The following is an 18,897-nucleotide window of genomic DNA, read 5'->3' on the forward strand; positions in this document are numbered from 1 at the left end:
CCTGTGGACCCCCATGGCCCACCTGCCCTGTGGACCCCCGTGGCCCACCTGCCCTGTAGACCCCCATGGCCCAGTGCCCGGTGGACCCCTGCGGACCACATGCCTGTCATTGCAGGGCGCCATCTTCCTGTTCTTTGCAGGGCGGATTGAAGCCATTAAAGGCAATGTTGACGCAGTGAGTAACGGGGGTCTGGGCTGGTGCTGGAGACCCTCGGGGTCCCCAGGTCAGCAGGAAGACACTCGCAGACATACTCAGGGACAAGGCAGACTCGGGGGAGGGCCCCGAGTGAGAACCAGCAAGAGAGCAGGGGCGGGAGAGGCACCTCCTGCTGAGAGTGTGGGAAGACAGGAGGAGGAAGCATTTGTGGTGAGCAGGCCACCTTCCTGGAGAGGGAGGTCCTCAAGGGAGGCAGTGAGGTAGGAAGACCCGCTTGTTGGGGGTGTGCTGAAAGGCTGGAACCTGGCGAACGGAGTGGTGGTGCCCTGGGGAGGCTGGCCCCCTGAGGGCCTGGCTAGGGAGTCTGGACTCCCAAGGTGGGAGCAGCCACCGAAGGGCTGCGGGAGGAGAGGGTCAGGGTCCTGGCAGCATCTCCAGCAGGCGGCTGGGGCCCAGGGCAGACTTGACCGCGTGGAGTTCAGGGGTCTCCAGCTGGCCCTGGCTGTGCTTCCTCGGGCAGCAGGACAGATGCTCCAGGTCCTGGTCCCTTTGTGGGGGCTACTGGAACTTTTGGGGTTTGCTCTGAGGCATAGACATTATCATATCACTTTAATATGAACAGTTTCTACTGCCTATTGTCCCTCCATTATAGCTCAATCCTGTCCTTTCATTTTGTGCTGAAAGACTAGGGTCCCAGAGAGGGGCAGTAACCGGGCCTAAGGTCATGTAAGACCTGGGGCAGAACAAGGATCAGAGGCCAGATCCTCATCTCCCCAGTGTTGCACCCCTGCCCCCTGAGCCTGGCACAGGGCTTGGACCACTGTGCGCTGGAGGAGGCTGGGCCTGCTGTGGGGTTGGGCAGGGGCCGGGGTGGGGGGCACCCACCGAGGCTGATCAGCAGGTGCCCACAGGCCATCCAACGGTTCGAGGAGTGCTGCGAGGCCCAGCAGCACTGGAAGCAGTTCCACCACATGTGCTACTGGGAGCTGATGTGGTGCTTCACCTACAAGGGCCAGTGGAAGATGGCCTACCTGTACGCCGACCTGCTCAGCAAGGAGAACTCCTGGTCCAAGGTGGGCTGACCCCGTGTGTTTGAGGGACCTGGCCAACCCAGACTTGGCCACGAGCCCCCAGACCCTGGCCAATCTAACTGGCCCTAACGGGACACAGATGTCTCAGCAGGAATTTAAACAGAACCAAAAATTCTAATAGGACTCAGGGCTGGAAGGAACCAAAGAGAAACTTTATGACTACAATGTGTTAGTCGAGATTTTAAGTCACAAAGGTCAGCAACGTGGCTCACACTGTCTAGGTGAGTGCTGTCCACAGAACTTCCTGTTATGGTGGAAATGTTTTATTTCTGCACCGTCCAGTGTGGTAGCCGCCAGCCAGATGTGTACACTGAGCACTTGAAATGTGCCTAGTGCAACTGGGAAACTGGATGTTTTAAATTTTATTTAATTTTAATTAATTAACATTTAAATTTTAAGTCACGTAGGGCTAATGGCTACCATGTTGGACTATGCAGATCTAAAACACAAGAGGCTCATTGGTTCATATAACTGAAAATTCTAGGCACATCTGGCTTCAGGTAGGGCTGGATCTAGGAATTCAAATTAAATCATCTGAGCTTGGTTTTCTATCTGTGGCTGTGCTCTCCTCTACGGCATCTTTGTTGTGTAGGAAGGTTCTCTCCATGGAAAAGGCAGGGTGGCCATGGGCTGCCTGCCCCTAACTCACATCTTCTTTTGGTTTCAACCAAAGCCCCATAGTGGAGTCTCATTGGTGTGGCATAGATTGCATGTCAGTGCCTGGAAACAGAGGGTGGGAAGATTCCTCAAGGATTAGGAGTAGGAGGGGGTGGATCCCCAGAAGAAAAATGAGGTGATGTCCCCAGAAGAAGTGTTGGCAGCGGGGGGCGGGGGGGGGGGGCATTAAAGAGATGCCATGTAGGCAAAACCAAGCAAAACAGGTGCCTATCGTAGCTGAAAACTTAGAACATCATGGGAAGTCGTGAAATAAGAATTAGTCATATCATCGTAGTAATGATAGTACAGAATTCTGAACCATGAGCCTTAGAATCATCCAGATCATCAGAAAGCATCTAATCTGGTATTGGCAAATACATAGCACATATGTCTCAATGCCATTGTCCCTTGCCCACAGTAGATGTGCTGATCAGGCCTGGTACTCTTTCCCGTAGCCCGCCTGTGACCTTAGAAGCCTTCTCCATACTACACTCCAGGCAGCCCGTAGAAATGATCTGAGTGGGCACATGTCATCCCCATCTAGTCCATATTTCTCGTGCCACGCCCCCCAACCCCCCCCCCGCCCCCCCAACGCATGGAAGTCCTTTTCCAGTATCCCTGCTAGGGAACAAACTGAAAGGAAATTCTCTGGGTCTGGGGCCCGCATGGCTTGGGGAGGAGCAGCTTTTGCTGAGCTGTGTGCCCAGCACTTGCCGTTTCCTCCACGCTATACCCAGTGAGGTGGAAATTATTATCTCCATCAGGCGTGTGAGGGACGCTGAGGCTAAAAGAGGGTATGTGACTTCCTGGCCCACACAGCTGTCGGTGACAGACACAGATCTGTGTGACTCGATGGCCTCTGCTTTTCCCTTGCTTCTCATGTCCTCCTGAGGAGGGCTGGCTTGCCTTGAGACCACCCTGCTGTTGAAGGCTCTGCCTCGGGCCCAGCTGCTCTGGGCCCGGCGTCCATTTGTCATCACCTTCCACTCCCAACAAGAACGTAGCCTCAGGGAGCCATTCTGAATGAAAGTGACCTAGAAGCCTTCCTGTGGAGTGAGGCAGGCAGCAGGTCCACCTGCACAGGAAGAAGCCTGGGCTGGCTGCATAGCTGCTGGGAGAAGTAGAGGGGTGCCAGGCCTCCCAGGTGTCAGGAAGCCTGGCTGTGGGTCAGCTCAGTCTCCAGCTTGCTGTGTGACCTTGGGGAGGTCAGCCTCTCTTGCTGCAACGCTTTCCTCAGAAGGGTTTCCTGTGAAAGGCAGGCTGAGCCCCCGAGATCTGGGGCCTCGTTCATTCCTAATCTTTTGCACTTGGCCTCCATAGGGTCCGCCAACTTCCAGCTCTAGGGACTTGGCCTGTGGCCATTGCCATATGCTCCAGCCCTCTGCGCAGCATCCCTCTCTGCCTGGACTATCCCCACTTGTCCCTGTGGAGCCTTCATTTTCCCCCAGTACTTGCAGCTTGAGATGGCCAGAAACAAGGTGGTGACAGCTGTGTTCAGTGCTGTAGAGGGGGAACTGAAGGGGAGCTTGGAGGCAGCCCAGCCAAGAGGACAAGGAAGACTTCTGGAAGAGGAGACTTCTGAACTGAGTCTTGGAGGAGGAGTTGGGAGGCAGTGAAAGGACACCCTAGTCTGAGAGAACAGCAGGGCAAGGCTGGGGTGCTGCCAAGAGGTTGCATCTCCAGGGAGCAGGGTTTGTGGGTGGGGGTGCAGGGGGCCTGCAGAGGGACCCTTCCCCCTCTAAGCCACTCACTATTAGCTTCTGGAGGACAAGGACTGTTTGACTGCACAGACCCTGGTAGAATAAGCCAGCAAAATAAATGTGTGGAATCAAGGGGCAAACAGGCAGATAACCCTGGGAGACAAGACTTCCACCAGGGGAATTGGCTGCTGTTTTCCATCAGTGTGGCCCCATAACATCCCTCGATAACTTGGAGTCCATGGGTCTCACAACTCTAGGTCACTGCACCCACCCTAACTCCTAGTGACTCAGTGGGGGGAGCTGTCAGAGGGGAGCAGGAGAAGGCTCTTAGTAGAAGCCAGTGGATGAGCCTGGCAGAGAAGGGACGGTGGCATCCCAGGCAGAGGGACAGCACAGGCAACGGCCTGGGGTGAGTTGAAGGAGTGATGGAGAAGAAATGGCAGCAGAGGAGCGAGAAAGCAGGTCATGAGGGCCCTGAGTGGCTGTTTGCGCTTCAGTCTGACGGTGGGGGAGCCCTTGATGCTTGTGGCTTAGATCTGTGCTTTAGAAATAATCTCTCCCACGGTTACTGGACAACCCCATGTGCCAGGTCCTGTTCTAGGCCAGGACATACAACAGCGGACAAAGCAAAGACCCCATCTCGAGGCTCATGTTCTAGTGGGAAGAGAGACAAGAAACACCCAAAGAAATAGATGTCAGTAAATACAGTGTCAGGTTCCCGTGAGGGTGCAGGGGGGTCAAGGGAGGCCTGAGAAACACCAGAATGAAGTGAGGAGCAACCATGTGGGTATCTCAATGAAGAGCAGAGGGCGCTGTAGATGCGAGGGCGGGGAGGGGAGCTGAAGGTGAGAGCGTTTGAGGTATACTAGAAACAGGAGTGTGGCTAGAGTGATGTGAGTGAGGGGGAGACAGTAGGAGTGTCGCTGGAGAGGAAACTGGGAGAGACGGGACAGGGTCTCATGACCTCATGACACGGAGTTTGGCTTTTATCCCAAGTGTGGTGTGCTATCATGAGAAGATTTTGGGGAGGGACTGACGGCGTGTGACTTAAAGAGATCAGAGTGATGGTGGTGTGGGAAATGGCTTACAGGGGGCAGGAGGGGGAGCGGGGGGATCCTCAGGAGACCTCATGGACTAGGACAGCAGGAAGACATCCCTGGTGGCCTGGGGCAGGGAGACGGTGTGGAGGCTGGTGCGGTCATGGAGGAGAGAGAGAGGGCATGGCCAGTGGGATTCAGGAGCCGGATAGGAGGTAAAATCATGAGGCCTTGGTGACTCAGTGCCAGGGCGGAAGAGGGAGAAGGCAAGGATGACACCAGGAGGTTGAAGATGGGATGGAGAACAGGTTTCAGCAAGGGGAGATTCTGCCCACCACACCCTGCAAAGACCGGCTTTTCCTCATTTTGCGAAGGGCAGGCTGAGGTGCTGAGGGCAGAGTAGAACTGAGAGTGGCCCTGGGCGCCAGCAGGGGTGGGGCTGCCAGGTGGAGCTGCTTTCCGCCTTCTGCAGAGACCAGACTCCAGGATGTCCTGCTCCTGCTCCTCCTCCACCCGGTACACTTCTTTCTTGGCTACAGGCAGGCAGTAGTTCCTTGGCAGCACCTCTAGGAGGCAGAGCTGTAGTTCAAGGCTCGGCCACTGGAGGGCAGCACAGAGCCAAGCTCCTCGCTGGAACTCAGGGGGCAGGGGCGCGGCTTTCAGGATGGAACTGCAGTGGGGGGCGGGGGGGCTGCGGAGCGGGGCCGGGTGGTCTCTGCACGGCCACGCCTTACCTGTCAGGGGTGGCTGTGGATCCAGTGGGCGAGGACCTGGCTTGAAGCCGCACAAACCTGGGGTCATGCCCAGCTCTGCCCCTGGCGCCTCTGCGGTCCCAGGAAGCAGAGGTGGGGTATGGATTCCTTTCTGGCATTGTCTCTGGGGTCAAGTGAGGTGATGTATGTAAAGTGCCTGGCACTTAGTAAGGCAGTTCCACCGAGAGACCCTGAGCTGAGCCCTGACCCAGGGCCCTGTGTGCTGTCCTGGCCTCACACCTCTCCTTTTACGCATCTCATGCTTTATACTACTCATTTTATCTTACTTACTCACATCTCTGCTCCTCACTGGCTTTGTTCAGGCTGTTCCCCGTGCTGGAAGGTCCTTTCTTGGGTCTCTGTGAATCTTCTCATTGGCCTTCACGGGCCCTGTCTGGAGTAGTTGTTTCCCAGAAGCCCTTGCTGCCCTGTCCTTGTGTCGCCGTCCTGCACATCCACTATGGTTTGGGTCTTTCTGCTGCTTCACAGTGAAGAGGGTAGCTGCCCTGGACCCACCCTGGGTTTAATTTCCAGTTCAAGTCCCCAGGCTGCCTCACCCTCGATGTCTCCCCCGGGGATTGGGGATAATGTTAGCTGCTCTGCTGGGCCATACTGAGGTCCGAATGCGGCATCTGTGGCAGGCCGGGGCTGTGGCGGAGGGCGGGCCGTCACCGCTGACTTGCTCTGCCTTGCACAGGCCACCTACATCTACATGAAGGCCGCCTACCTCAGCATGTTTGGGAAGGAAGACTGCAAGCCGTTTGGGGATGACGAAGTGGAGTTGTTTAGGTGGGTCCTACTGTTTCACCCCCGTCCTAGGCCTCAGCCAGGCTCTGCCCACAGCCATCCTGAGCTGTGGGCACCTGGAGGGAGGCGGTGGGCTTGTTGTCTCCCCTGGCCCTGAGCTCCCTGACCCTCCCCCAGGAGCACCCCACGGGGCCGGCGTTCCTTCCCTCACCTCCTCCGCTCCTTGTTGGAGCCCTCTGAATCTGCTCAGGGGTTTGCTTCTGCAACAGTGGTTAACATCCTTCCCATTGAGCCTCTGTCGTCTGGTCAATAGGACAAGTGTGGACACTGAGGTCCAGAGAGGGGTCCCTCCCTTCTGCCGAGTTAACCTGATTCACTCAGAGAAGCACAGTAGAGAGCCCGAGTTGGAATCCAATAATCAGTATTAAATCCAGCCTCTGCTGTTGCTTCGCTGGGTCACCTTGGACAATTTCAGCGTCTGTAAAATGGGACTAACCGCCTCTACCTTGCAGGGTTGTTTTGAGAATCAAATAGAGAACATATTTAAAGAGCCTGGCATAGGGCCTGGAGCCACTAAATGGTGGCTGTTTTTATTCCCGTCTGCGCTGCTGTGTCTGCATTCTGTGAAGGGGAAGGGCAGGCTCAGCCTGGGCGGGTTGAGGACGGAGCCCAGGGCCTTCCTCCGGTCGTGGTGAGGGCTCGCCCCAACTTGCAGACCCGGAACTGGAGGTGACTCGAGCTTCCTGGGCTACTCTGTCACAGTCATAGGGTGTTTATCATTGACTGACTGCCTCCATTTCTTCATCTCTTATAATGCTTGCAGAAAGCCTGTGAAGGTTTTAGAGATGAGAGAACTGAGGCCCAGAGTGGTTCCGCAGTAAATAAGCAGGGGATGTCTGGTGGGAGACCTCACAACTGGGTCCAGCTGTTTCCTGGGCCTGGACGGCTCAGGCCTGAGGGTCACAGCTGGAGCCGGGGACTGTGGCAGGAATTGGAGGGTGGGACAGAGCTGGGTGGTGAGGCCCCAGATGTGAGGCTCACCTGCTGCGTGCTGCACTTTACTCTGCCTTTGGAAACAGCTGAGGAGGCCACAACCACGTGGCAAGAGTTAATGGAGGCTTTGAACTGTGTGGTTTTGGGCAGGTCCTGCCCTTTCCTCGGGTGTTGGTCTCCCCTGTGAAATTGGGGTCAGACTTCTGCTGGGCCCTCCGGAAATGAGGCTCTCGAGTGGAGGAGAGACAATTAGGAAGACTGGGGATGTTTGGATACATTCTCACCTCTGCCAGCTGGCGTGAAGGAGCCCCTTGCCAAGCCACAGGAAGTGGTCAGGTCTTGGGACAAGGCCTGTGACATATGGCCATAGCCACAGGCTATGAGTCCAACACTCAAGCAGATGGGGAAACTGAGGCTCAGAGAGGGGCCAAACAGAGGCTGGGGACTCCCAGTCCTCTCTAGCTTTTTCTCACCCTCTCCCCATCCTCCTCATCTCTTTTGCAGAGCCGTGCCAGGCTTGAAGCTCAAGATTGCCGGGAAATCTCTACCCACAGAGAAGTTCGCCATCCGGAAATCCAGACGCTACCTCTCCCCCAACCCGATCTCCTTGCCAATCCCTCCTCTGGTGGGTAGGGAAGTCCGGACTGGCCTGCGCTCCAGTCTGGGATTGTGGGGATTAGCTGAGAGGCAGGGATGCTGCCGGGGCCCCAGGGGAAGTGGATGAGGGAGAAAGACCTCCACGCCTCAGGGGGCTGGAGAGGATTTCACAGTTCACTGGGATGGGGGGAGGAAGGCAGACGAGTGGGTGTGCGCCAGCCCCTGCCTCTGAGAAAGTGCTGGTCTTCCGGGGTTGGAGGTAGGGAGATAGGCCAGCAGGCTTCAGAGGTAAAAAGAGCAGTCCTCCCCACTGTCCCCAGGAGTGTCACTAGCTGTTTGTGTTCCTACTGTCTGTTTCAGTCTTGTCACATGATTATAATTGTTGTTTACACTGTCCCCCTCACTGGACCCAGCTTTTCTGAGGCCTGGGACTATGCTGTATTCAACTCTGAAATGACAACGATGATAACAATAGCTGTCGTGTTACTGGGCACTTGCTGTGTTCAAGGCTCCTGACACCCATTTCTGTTGCCTCCTCTGATCCTCACAGCCTCTGTCTGAGTAGGTGCTGGTGGTATGTCCATTTTACAGATGGGGACAGTAAGGCCTAATAGATAAGAAGAAAAATTAAATGACTGGTTCAGGTCGCACCGCTGGTGCATTAGAGAGTCATAATTTGAGTCCAGACAGTCTCGTCCCAGAACCCATATTCTGAACCACTGTTATGAGGCAGATTCTCTGGAAGATTTGAGCAGGCATCAGAGAAGGTTCCACTTTGCTTAGAGTCCTTGTTGTTATTCAAAGAGTAAGGCAGCCAGGAAAGTAGATAGGGGCCTGTTTCAGAGCCCTTTCTCTGGTCCTGGCTCTACTGTCCACTGATTGTGTGACCTTAGATAGGGTCCCCCTTCCCGTAGTGCAAATGGGAATAATAGATAGCTGGGCCATTTCATAGAGCAGTTATGAGAATCAACTGATAAACTGTGTTAAACACTTTATAAATCAAAACCTTCAATATTTATATGGAATTTATTTATATCTTGTATCGTAAATATCTCTAAACAAATTTTGAAATATTTTATAGTTTAAAATATACAGTAAAGCTGTTACTATCAAATGAGGGGAGGGATGTTGCAAGAAAGAGCTGGGGAAGCAATACACCAAAACTTTAGGGGAGAATTCCCCAAACTATAGTCTGCAAGATGCTACTTATGCATAAAATGATTTCTTTGATTAAATATATTTGGGAAAGACCGGCCTAAACAAAGTCTGTATACTGTAGACTTTCTTGGAGCTGCTACATTTTAATCTGCGTGGTGAGTCCCCGAGAAGCTTGAAGATGTGGTTTCTCCTTCACTTATTTGGCCATGGAACCTTTTTTTTTAAATGAGACCTTTGCTAACTTGGGACCATATAATAATTTGAGAGATAATGGCCTAAACTTAAATTCCCTTCTTAAAACATAATAACAAGAATCGTAACAGTAATGTCTTGCTAGAACTTTATGTATAAAAATCAGTTTCACATCCATTACCTGGCTGGATAGTTTAGGAAATGCTAATCTAAACTAACATAATCATTATGAATGAAAATTAAATTTAGTATTCTGAGCTTCCTGGCAGTCAAGGCAAAAAAAGGAATCAGGATATGTTTCATAGTTTTCATGGTAACTCAAGCCCAGTGGCTTGGGAGAAGAGGAGAGGGGGTGACATGCTCTTAAACTCTATTGTAAACCCGGAAGTGCTTAAGTAAATTCTGGTTCCTCCAGTCCAGTATAGGAGGAGGCCCTGCCAGCTGGAGCAGGGAAGACTTCCCGGAGAGTGTGAGGCATGGCCTGGTCCTCAAAGGATGGGAAGAGTTTAGACACAAAGGTTGAGAGAGAGCATAATAGTGCCCAGGAAACCACGAGCAGAAAAGTAGCACAAAGCTCTTTGCAACTAGAGCATAATAGTGAAGTTATGGGTCCATCGTAGCTCCTCCCTGGGGTAAGGTGAGATCTAAGGAATAAATAAGTGGTGAGCCCCCCCAACCCCTGTAATCCTCTCGAGCCCACAGCTTCAGACGCTTGGCTGAAACTTGTCATGCAGGTTAGAGCTAGAAGGGCCTTTAGTGATCCTCTGATCTCAGCTGCCCCTTTTTCAGTTGGGGAAACCGAGGCCCCACTGGGGAGGAAATCCTGCTCTGACTTGCTCCCCTGCCCTCAGGAAATGATGTACATTTGGAATGGCTACGCTGTGATTGGGAAGCAGCCGGAACTGACAGATGGGATACTTGAGATTATCACCAAGGCTGAAGAGATGCTGGAAAAGGGCCCAGGTGACTCCCCCAGGCCCTTGAACCTGCCAGGCTGGGTCAGACCACAGGTCTTCACAGTTGAAGACTCCACCAAAAATGTCCTTCCTCATTTCTCTACTCTGGTAACTGTCCTTTGCCTTTCTAGACTGAGCTTCAATGGCAGCTCCTCCAGGCAGCTGTCTCTTGTCCCCCAGGTAGGGTCAAGGTCTCCTCTGGGCTCCCACAGCCCCTGGGCTTCCTTCAGTCAGTCCTGATTGCACTGTGTTGTCATCGTCTCAGTATCCGTCTTTCCTTCCCAGATGTGAGCTCCCTGAAGACAGGGCCCATGTGTGAGTCACCTCTGTGTCCCCAGGGCCCAGCACAGAGTAGGGCTCTGTGAGTACCTGCTGCAGAAATGAATAAGCCTGTCTCCCCTCTCACTGCCCGTTCTCAGAGAACGAGTACTCCGTGGATGACGAGTGCTTGGTGAAGCTGCTGAAAGGCCTGTGTCTGAAGTACCTGGGCCGTGTCCAGGAGGCCGAGGAGAATTTCAGGAGCATTCCTGCCAAGTAAGTGCCTCTGGGGCTGCTCGGCCGGGTCTCCTGGGTGGAATTTTCAGAGCTTCTCCATCCTCACGCACACTCCAGTGCCTGACCCTAGCCTACCCGCATTCACCACACATGTACTAGTGTCTACCCGGTGCCAGGACACTTGCTGGGCACAGATCATTCAGACCTCGTCCCTCAGGGCCACCAGATTGCCCAGCTCCAGGAGCCCATCCACACTGAGTTTCCTGTGAATGGTGCCCCTGGAGTCTGTAATTCAGTAAGTCTGCCCTTGCCCTTGGGGAGCGCAGATGTTCCAGATGGACAGCCACAGGCAACCCAGTCTGGTGTGGTTGGGGCTGTGCTAGAGGAGAGCAGAGGACGGCAGGTGCCCTGAGGAGGGCCCTCAACCTCGTGTGAGGTACCAGGAAAGGCTTTCCAGGGGTGCTATTTAAACCGGGAAGTTTTATCAAGCAGAGAAAGCAAGGGAGAGGGAGTTTTACGTGGAGTGCGTACAGCATGTGCAAATGCCTAGACACAGGAAAGACACCTGAGATTGGAGTGACAGTGATTAGGTCCTTCCTTGCCTGGTGAAGTTACAGAGGGAAAGGGTGGCAGATGAAATAGGGGGAGGCTAGACTGAGAAGGGCCTGGATGTTTTACTTACAAGGCTGAACTTTATCCTGTAGACAGAAGAGAGCCAGGAAGGATTCCAGGCATGGCAGATTTGAGTTTTAAAAGGATGTCTGCAGGGCAGCGTGGAGGGTGGGTCAGGGGGGCCACATTGGAGACAGGAGAGTTCCCAATTTAATGAACCATTCAACCTGGTACAAGAGGGTTGGGGACTGAGGCGGTGGTGGGCTTAGGACATGACATGAGCCGTAGGTTCGCAGGGAGTTGGGGCCCCGGCTGCAGAGGACTGGAAGGCTGCTGTGAGTCCTAAGCCTTTCTAGGGCTATGTAGTAAGAACCTCCCCAAATTGGAATTCAGGTCAGAAAACCCCCATGAGGGCATGGGTTGGACCCTCCCATTCTTGAAGGCTCGAGAGGAGCCTGAAGGACGTCTCAAGGGCAGAGCCTGTAAGCTATGTCCTCCTCTCTCCTGCAGTGAAAAGAAGATTAAATATGACCACTACTTGATCCCAAATGCCCTGTTGGAGCTGGCCCTGCTGTTTATGGAGCAAGGCAGAAACGAGGAGGCTGTCAAACTCTTGGAAACTGCGAAGTAAGGCTTGGGTGGCCTTGGTCTGTCCTTCGCTCCCCCTGAGCTCAGTCACCTGGCTGGCTGGGGAGCCATGAGGGAGGACGCTGGCAAGGGCAGCATGGCAGACCCGAGGCCAGGGTCGTGTCCCAGGGAACCCAGCTCTCACCTGGTGTAGGGAGCCTTCTTCCTCAGTTTACCAGTGGGGAGTTGAATCCTGAAAGCAGGGAGTAGATACTCAGGGTCACAGCACAAGCCAGCTGCCGGGCTGGCCCGAAGACCCAGGTCTCCTGCCTTCCAGCCCAGGCATCTGCCTCTTGAAACCACTCCCTCAAGCTGGGGGACTCACCAGGACCAAGGGTACTTCCAGGGGATGATACCTGGGTGAGGGGCTACACACTCCTTTTGCTAGTCCCAGTTGGGCAGGGCCCAGCTCTTTCTTTGGACAGGGACAGGGATCTCAGCCTCTATAAACACTCCTTGGCTGGACCCCCCACAGCTCAGACTGAAGGCAAAGCACTTCCTGGAGCAGCTGCATGTGTCTGACTCTGGTCTCTGGTCTCTTGCAGGCAAAACTACAAGAATTACTCCATGGAGTCAAGGACACATTTTCGAATCCAGGCAGCCACACTCCAAGCCAAGTCTTCCCTGGAGAATGGCAGCAGGTCCATGGTCTCATCAGTGTCCTTGTAGTTTTATGCAGCACTCCTGGGCTGGAAGATGGAGACAGTTGGACAGAGCTCCTGGAAACATTTCAGAAAGATCCCCTCCCCCTGCCCTGCCCTGCCTTTAGGGTCCCCCGATGCTCCAGTGGGATGGCACGACATAGGTACCCACGGAGAAGCGAAGCCGGCATGTTCACCAGTGTGACCAAGGGCCTTTGCCAAGGACAGAGCAGGCGGACCCTCCTCCCGCCCTATCACACATACGGGTACTTGTTTTTCACTGTGCTGTTTAAGAGAATGTATGAACAGTTTACATTTTCCTTAGAAATACATTGATGGGATCATAGTTTGCTTTTAAAAAAACTCAACAGCCAACCACCTGTAAATCTTTGTTTTACCCATACTGATCTGGAGGTAAATCTACATGATGCCAAAGACCAAGCTGCTGTTCGAACTTCAGCAAGGTCTCAGCCTCCAGGGCTGAAAGGACCCTCCTAGGAGTCAGGAGGGTCTGCACCTCAGGCTTTGAGGCTTCTGGGGTCTGGCAGAGAGCTTGCACACAGACACCCACTACCTTACTTCTTACACTTTATTTTCACTCCTTTTGTAACTTTCCAATTTAAAAAAATCAAACACGTCTTTCTAGTGAGGTAATTTTCATTTGAGTCCATCTGTAGAAAAATCAATCTCCACCAGTAAGGAATGGGGATGCCCAGGCCTGACAGAAGGGGCGCTTTCTGTGCCAAAGCCAAGAAGTTTGGGGTGGGGGAGCTTCTGAGAAACCAGACTGCATCCTCGCTGTACGCCAAACTGGGACCACTGGGGAGAATTTATGGAACATAAAAATCTTCTATACTTCACTCCGAGGTACATTTATTTACTGACAGCATTTTTTTAGAAGTAGAATGGTTATTCTTGGCTTGTTGTATATGTCTTAGATTTTTCAGTCAAGATAAAAGAGAGATTCAAGTAATAAAACTTACACACTTAAGAGATCATGCAACATCTATTTCAGTAAAATATGTGTTGCTTGAATTCTTGGGCAGGGCAGAAAGTCTGGATCAGAAGCCATATGGCCCATGTATGTTTTATTTAGACAACATGATGTTTTAAAATTTTTAGAATAAGTTATTAACATTTGAAAATGGGGAGATTTCACAAATAAATCTGGTTTCTGGCCTCTTATTTAAAAAAAAAAAAAAGACGTGGCAACCTTGGGCCTCCTTCCCACAAGGCCACGGTCTGTCGCAGCGCAGCAGAGGCTGCTTTCAACACACACCACCTTTCTGGCCCCTGAAAGCATCTGAATTTGCAACCTCTGGGACTGTTAAAGTGAGAACCCAAGTTCAGTAACAATACCAAGTTTCACCAATCACGATCTAATGACAGCGTACGTCAACTTAACCCTGTCGCTGGAGGAAAAGGCGTGCACAGTACAAAGATTCATCTGTGCAAATGTGACTCCTCAACTACATGAATGCAATTTCTGTGAGGGAAGAACCACACACAGCTTTCCCCACCTTCCAGCATTGCTGTATTTAGCAAACACTTCTGAGCATTTGCCAGGGGCTGGGCGGGTTAATCTATTAATATACAGTCAGCCGGCCTCCTGCGACCGACACTGAATGATGTCATGGCTTTTAGGTAAAGCATATTCTCAGTAGGAAAAAAACAAAAGAAAGCAGAAAACCCTCATCCAAGATTCTCTTTTGCACTAAGTACTGTCAGAGCAGAAATTTCTCATTTTGTTGGAACCAGACAAAAGAATGTTCTCCATAGAGAAGGAGCCCTTTGCAATCTCTCTCTCCACCAAAGCCTGGATGCTGGGAGACCAGCCTGTTCCCAGGTTGTCAGGGAGGCAGGGTGAGCGGGGTGACTGGAGCCAGGCTGCTGAATGAGGGTGGCCTTTTGTGGTTCCCCTATATTAGAAGCTACCTACTGCTGTATTAAAGCAGCCCTGGTCACAGGATACCAAGTATATTATTTGCAAAATTGCAGTTTACAAAAAACTTTCAACATTCATTGTACTTGCTTTTGCTTTTAAGATTTTATGCCAGGATGGTTTCCTTGTCTGTGTTTGTTGTTGCTGATTTCCTGCTGGGCTTCATTAATTAGCCTATGTCACCCTTACCTCTGCTGCCCTGGCTGCAGTCTGGCTGATAAGAGAAATCCGTGGGTTTTGCCTCCTTTATCCCCACTGCAGCTTCAGATAGTCTATCAAAAACAGGGATGTGAAGGAGGGTGAAGACGAGCGGTGTCTGACACCACAGCCTTGTTCAGAGGCCTCTGAGGGTGAAAATTCTGTCCTGGGCTTCTCAGGGTGTCTTCTCTGAGCAGCTTCTGGTTGTTGCTTCTCCAATAGTGCAGACCTTTCCAGCACATCTGCCCTGGAGAGGCAGCTATCAGGTGGAGAGCTGGCCTGGAAATAAGGAGACCTGAACTCCAGTCTCTGCTTTGCTACTGATTTTTGGAGTTACCTTGGGTCATGGACCCTCTAAAAATTAGTAATTTGGACTAAATTAAGGTTCTTTCCTGCTGTCAACAGTTCTAACTCTGGTCAGGTCTGTTTCTCGGTTTTCAACTCCAAAATGAAGGAACAGATTTATACCTCCCTACCTTTGCCAAAGCCCTGTGTCCCCAAGCAAGTCAACCAGAAATGCTAGGTTTCTTCAATCAGAGACCTCTACAGTAGGCCGGGAACCCAGAGAGCAAATAATCCTCATTTGGGAAAAGTCTGAATCCTGTGCCACACAGAGGAACTCAGTCGTTAGGAAGTAGCAACTGTGTAACATGATCTGAACAGGCCCTTGGCAACGGAAAGTCTCTGTCTGCCTCTCACTGGTCCCAGGCCCTGGGACTGGCAGGCTGGCTTCCCGCAGTGTTCTGGTCCCTATCAGCTCTCCCACATGTTGGCAGGATGCCCTATTCCTTATCTCTCAAGCCAGAATGGGAGTTTTTCCAAGACAGCTATCGTCATTCACAGCAGAAAGCTATGACCTGGCCACAAAGCCAGGACCCTAAAAGGCCAATGCCAACCCAAGACTTGGCTGAGGTCCAAGCGGGAGATTCCCAGCAACTGAAGAATGGCACCAGGTTTTCAGAAAGCCCCAGCCTGCCGAATGCTAGACTCATTCAACAACGGAATAAACTCCAAAGACATTTTTCTCTGGAGTTACTCCTAAGTGTACTTCTAAGAGGACGGGGAGTGGACAACAGTCTTCTCCATTTTTGCTCCAAATGTAAAGTCTAACTAACAGTGTGCCTTTTCAACAACAGTTTCCTTATGTCCTTAGCACCATCACATTAATTCAGTAATAAATGAGAGGTGCCTGGAGTCCAGAAACCAAGCAGCAAATGGGAACTTCTCATCCCCGCCCTCAGAGGCAGCTTCCCACGGTTAGAAGGGGCCTTTCTGCTTGGGTTCGCACAGCTCCTTTGACATCTAGTGCAAAGTTCATTACTGCCCAACAGGGTAAGTCCACAAACAAGGAGCTGTACTTGGGGGCTTGAAAAACCCATTTCTAAATGAGCAATCTCTGAATTGCTTCTACTGTATGAGTCAACTACTGAGTGACAAAACGTAAAGAGCGCCTCCTTTGGGAAGACATACAATTACTGAAGATCGCTATGTACTTCTAAAAGTTGACATTCAAGTTTAATCAGACACATCACAGCTAACACCTCACAAATGACTAGATTGGACTGTTTTTCTTCACTTAATTAACAAACACTTCAGAACACCAGACACCATATACTTGGGTGGAAGAATAATGGCTAATAAGCGCTCACTATTTACCAGTTGCTATTCCAAGCACTTTACATGTATCTAGTCCTCATCACCGCCCTATGGAGTAGGGACTATTGCCATTTTACCGATGAGAAAACGGAAACGACAGGTTAAATAACTTGCCTAAGATCACACAGCTATTACGCAGCAGAAAGCTCTGAAGCCAGGCAGTTGAACTCTAAAGTCCATGCTTTGCTAAACTGCTGGTCAAGCTGTAAAGTGATCCAAGTTGGATCTGACTTATATTCATTCTTGAGCCACACACTGTTAAGGATGGAAAATGTACTGGCTAATCACTCCACACACTAGAAATCCTTGGCTTGGAACACATGGCGCGTGTGTGTGTGGCACAGTCCCCCCAGGCCACTTGGCATCATGAGGTAGGGATAGGGTCTAAGTTGGACAAAGCCAAAAGAAAAAAGACAACCTTTAAGCAACAGTATTTGCTCATAAAATCAAGGGATGTTGGAGGAAAAGGCATGATCTAATCCCGTTTGATAAGTGGAGTTCCAGTCAGGTACTCCAGAGATGGGAAGTGAAGCCTGAACAGATGCAGAGGCTCAGGCCTGGACTGAGGCTTGAGGGGTACAATCCATATGCCAGAAGAGGTTTGGTATAAGACAGTAAGAGGCAGGAACATTAGCAAACTGGGAAGCATATGATGCTAAAGGTTCTCAAAGAATTTTAAGTTTAAGCACTTAAAGAGTGCTGGATGGCCAAACACATCAATCTGTGGGTCAGAGTGGTCCATGGGCAAGAAATCTGTCTCCCTGGACTAGAGCGGATTTCCAGACAGCTATCTATGGAAGAGAGGTTGTGAGCAAATTCGTAGTAAGAGAAAAGCCTGATGTACTGAAAATACCACCTTTAAGTTCTATTAATTACATGGGGTGGTGGATAAAAGCAGACTGGATTCCAACTTAGTTTCAAGTACTTCCCCGCTCTGAGGATCAGCTTACTCTTCATACAATAGTGCTAATACCAACTGCTTCACAGGGTTGCTGAGGATAAAAAGAAATCATAGCTGCTCCTCTAGTATATTAAGTGAATTTATTGGCCGACATACACTGTGGGAAGGCAGTGGTGGATTTGGCCTAGGGGCTGACTAAGGCTTCAGTGCCTTAATTAGGGCTTCCCCACCTTTTGGCTTTGCTCCTGTGTTAGATTTATTCTCTTGAACCGGCTTCTCCGCGTGGCAGGGGTACATGGCAGCTCAGACCTCACAACCTTACAGCTTTGTGACCAGAAGAAAAGGGCTTCTTTTCCCAGCTCCAGTGTGAAAAATCCCAGATAAGGATTCTGATCAGTGTGGTGTGGCTCAAATGTCCATCCCTTAGACCCGTGGTTCCCCGGATCAGCATTAGATCATCAGGGAACTTGCTAGAAATGTAAATTATCAGACCCCACCCAGACTGTAGAGGTAGGGCTGAGCACTCGGAATGTTAATAAGCTCTCCAGGTGGAGCTGATGCACACAGAAATTCGAGAACCAGTGCCCAAGAAAGGGAGTGAGGTACTACAATTGGTCCATCTTGGGTCGTAGTTCAATTCGGGGTTATTACTAAAAAAGAAGATGGGGTACTGGGCAGACAAAATCAACACGTATCCACTGCATGTCCTTTCTTTCACGTTGATACACAGGAACTATGACCGGCCGCCCTCCCGGGAGAGGGGAGGACGAGGACAGGAGGATTTGCAGTACTGGTTAGAGGAGGCTTACCAGAAAGCCGCCCACCAAGGAAGAGCCTTTCCCTTCTTGCCACTCTCAGAAATCTTTATAAGATCCTTATTTTCCAGTGGGAAGCTCCTTGATGGTGGCTCCCTCTCCAGCAGAAATGCTCAGATTCCTCAGGCCCTCTCTTCCGACTTTCTCCCTCCCTTCCCTTAATAAATACCTGTTGAGCACCTAACTGTCCTGCCCTTGTGGAGTTCATTCTGGTAAGGAAGAGGTACAAGTAAACAACCAGAGCCATGAAGTAAATAAACAGCGGATGTGTTTGGTCCAGAGAATAAGCAGCCAGCCATCTGAATAATCTGGGGAAGTGAGCTACAGGCGGAGACTATAGTCCCAAAAGCCCCGAGACAGGAAAGAGCTGGGCATTTCAGGAGGCACAAAAAAGAAAGTCTGAGAGGCTAGAAGGTAGAGTACTATGAAAAGAGGGAGGCAGAAAGCCAGTTCTCTCTGTGAAGGAGTTTGGATTTTATTCTCAGCATAATGGGAAGCAATTAAAGTTCTAAGCAGGCGAATGACAGCCTCCAATTTACTCACGATTATTTTAGCTGCTGTGTGAAGAATGGATTATAAGGGTTAAACACGGAAGTTAGGAGGCTGGTGCCATGCCAAAGGCCTCCAGCACCAATTGCTTCTGCTGCTTGTGAACTGCTGATAAAAATACCGTATCTTCCCTTCACCAGCTACTAGACTTCGGTAAGAAAGTACTTTCTTTTTTTAAAGATTTTATTTTTTTTCCTTTTTCTCCCCAAAGTCCCCTGGTACACAGTTGTATATTCTTAGTTGTGGGTCCTTCTAGTTGTGGCATGTGGGATGCCACCTCAGCGTGGCCTGACGAGCAATGCCATGTCCACGCCCACGATTCGAACCGACGAAACACTGGGCCGCCTGCAGCGGAGTGCGTGAACTTAACCACTCGGCTACAGCGCCAGCCCCAAGTACTTTCAATATTCTAGGTGAGAGGCTC

At 51.2% G+C, this 18,897-nt stretch overlaps 1 protein-coding gene across 8 annotated transcripts in view; it reads left to right on the forward strand.

The window, feature by feature from the left end:
• The window catches only part of TTC39A (tetratricopeptide repeat domain 39A), a 62,419-nt gene extending 44,311 nt beyond the window's left edge, over window positions 1-18,108 (forward strand). For 7 of the 8 annotated variants that reach the window (XM_046660466.1, XM_046660470.1, XM_046660468.1 and 4 more), the window contains 8 exons: window positions 116-175; window positions 1,069-1,230; window positions 6,092-6,183; window positions 7,639-7,759; window positions 9,933-10,044; window positions 10,457-10,571; window positions 11,655-11,771; window positions 12,317-18,108. In XM_046660466.1, coding sequence (XP_046516422.1) covers window positions 116-175; window positions 1,069-1,230; window positions 6,092-6,183; window positions 7,639-7,759; window positions 9,933-10,044; window positions 10,457-10,571; window positions 11,655-11,771; window positions 12,317-12,440 — 903 coding nt within the window. In that variant the 3' untranslated portion in view covers window positions 12,441-18,108. Of the gene's footprint in view, window positions 1-115; window positions 176-1,068; window positions 1,231-6,091; window positions 6,184-7,638; window positions 7,760-9,932; window positions 10,045-10,456; window positions 10,572-11,654; window positions 11,772-12,316 lie in introns of those variants that run through there. The other variant, XR_006888529.1, reaches the window with a different exon arrangement.
• Window positions 18,109-18,897: the final 789 nt, after the last annotated feature.

Source organism: Equus quagga, chromosome 5, assembly GCF_021613505.1.
Source record: "Equus quagga isolate Etosha38 chromosome 5, UCLA_HA_Equagga_1.0, whole genome shotgun sequence".
Taxonomy (NCBI): domain Eukaryota; kingdom Metazoa; phylum Chordata; class Mammalia; order Perissodactyla; family Equidae; genus Equus; species Equus quagga.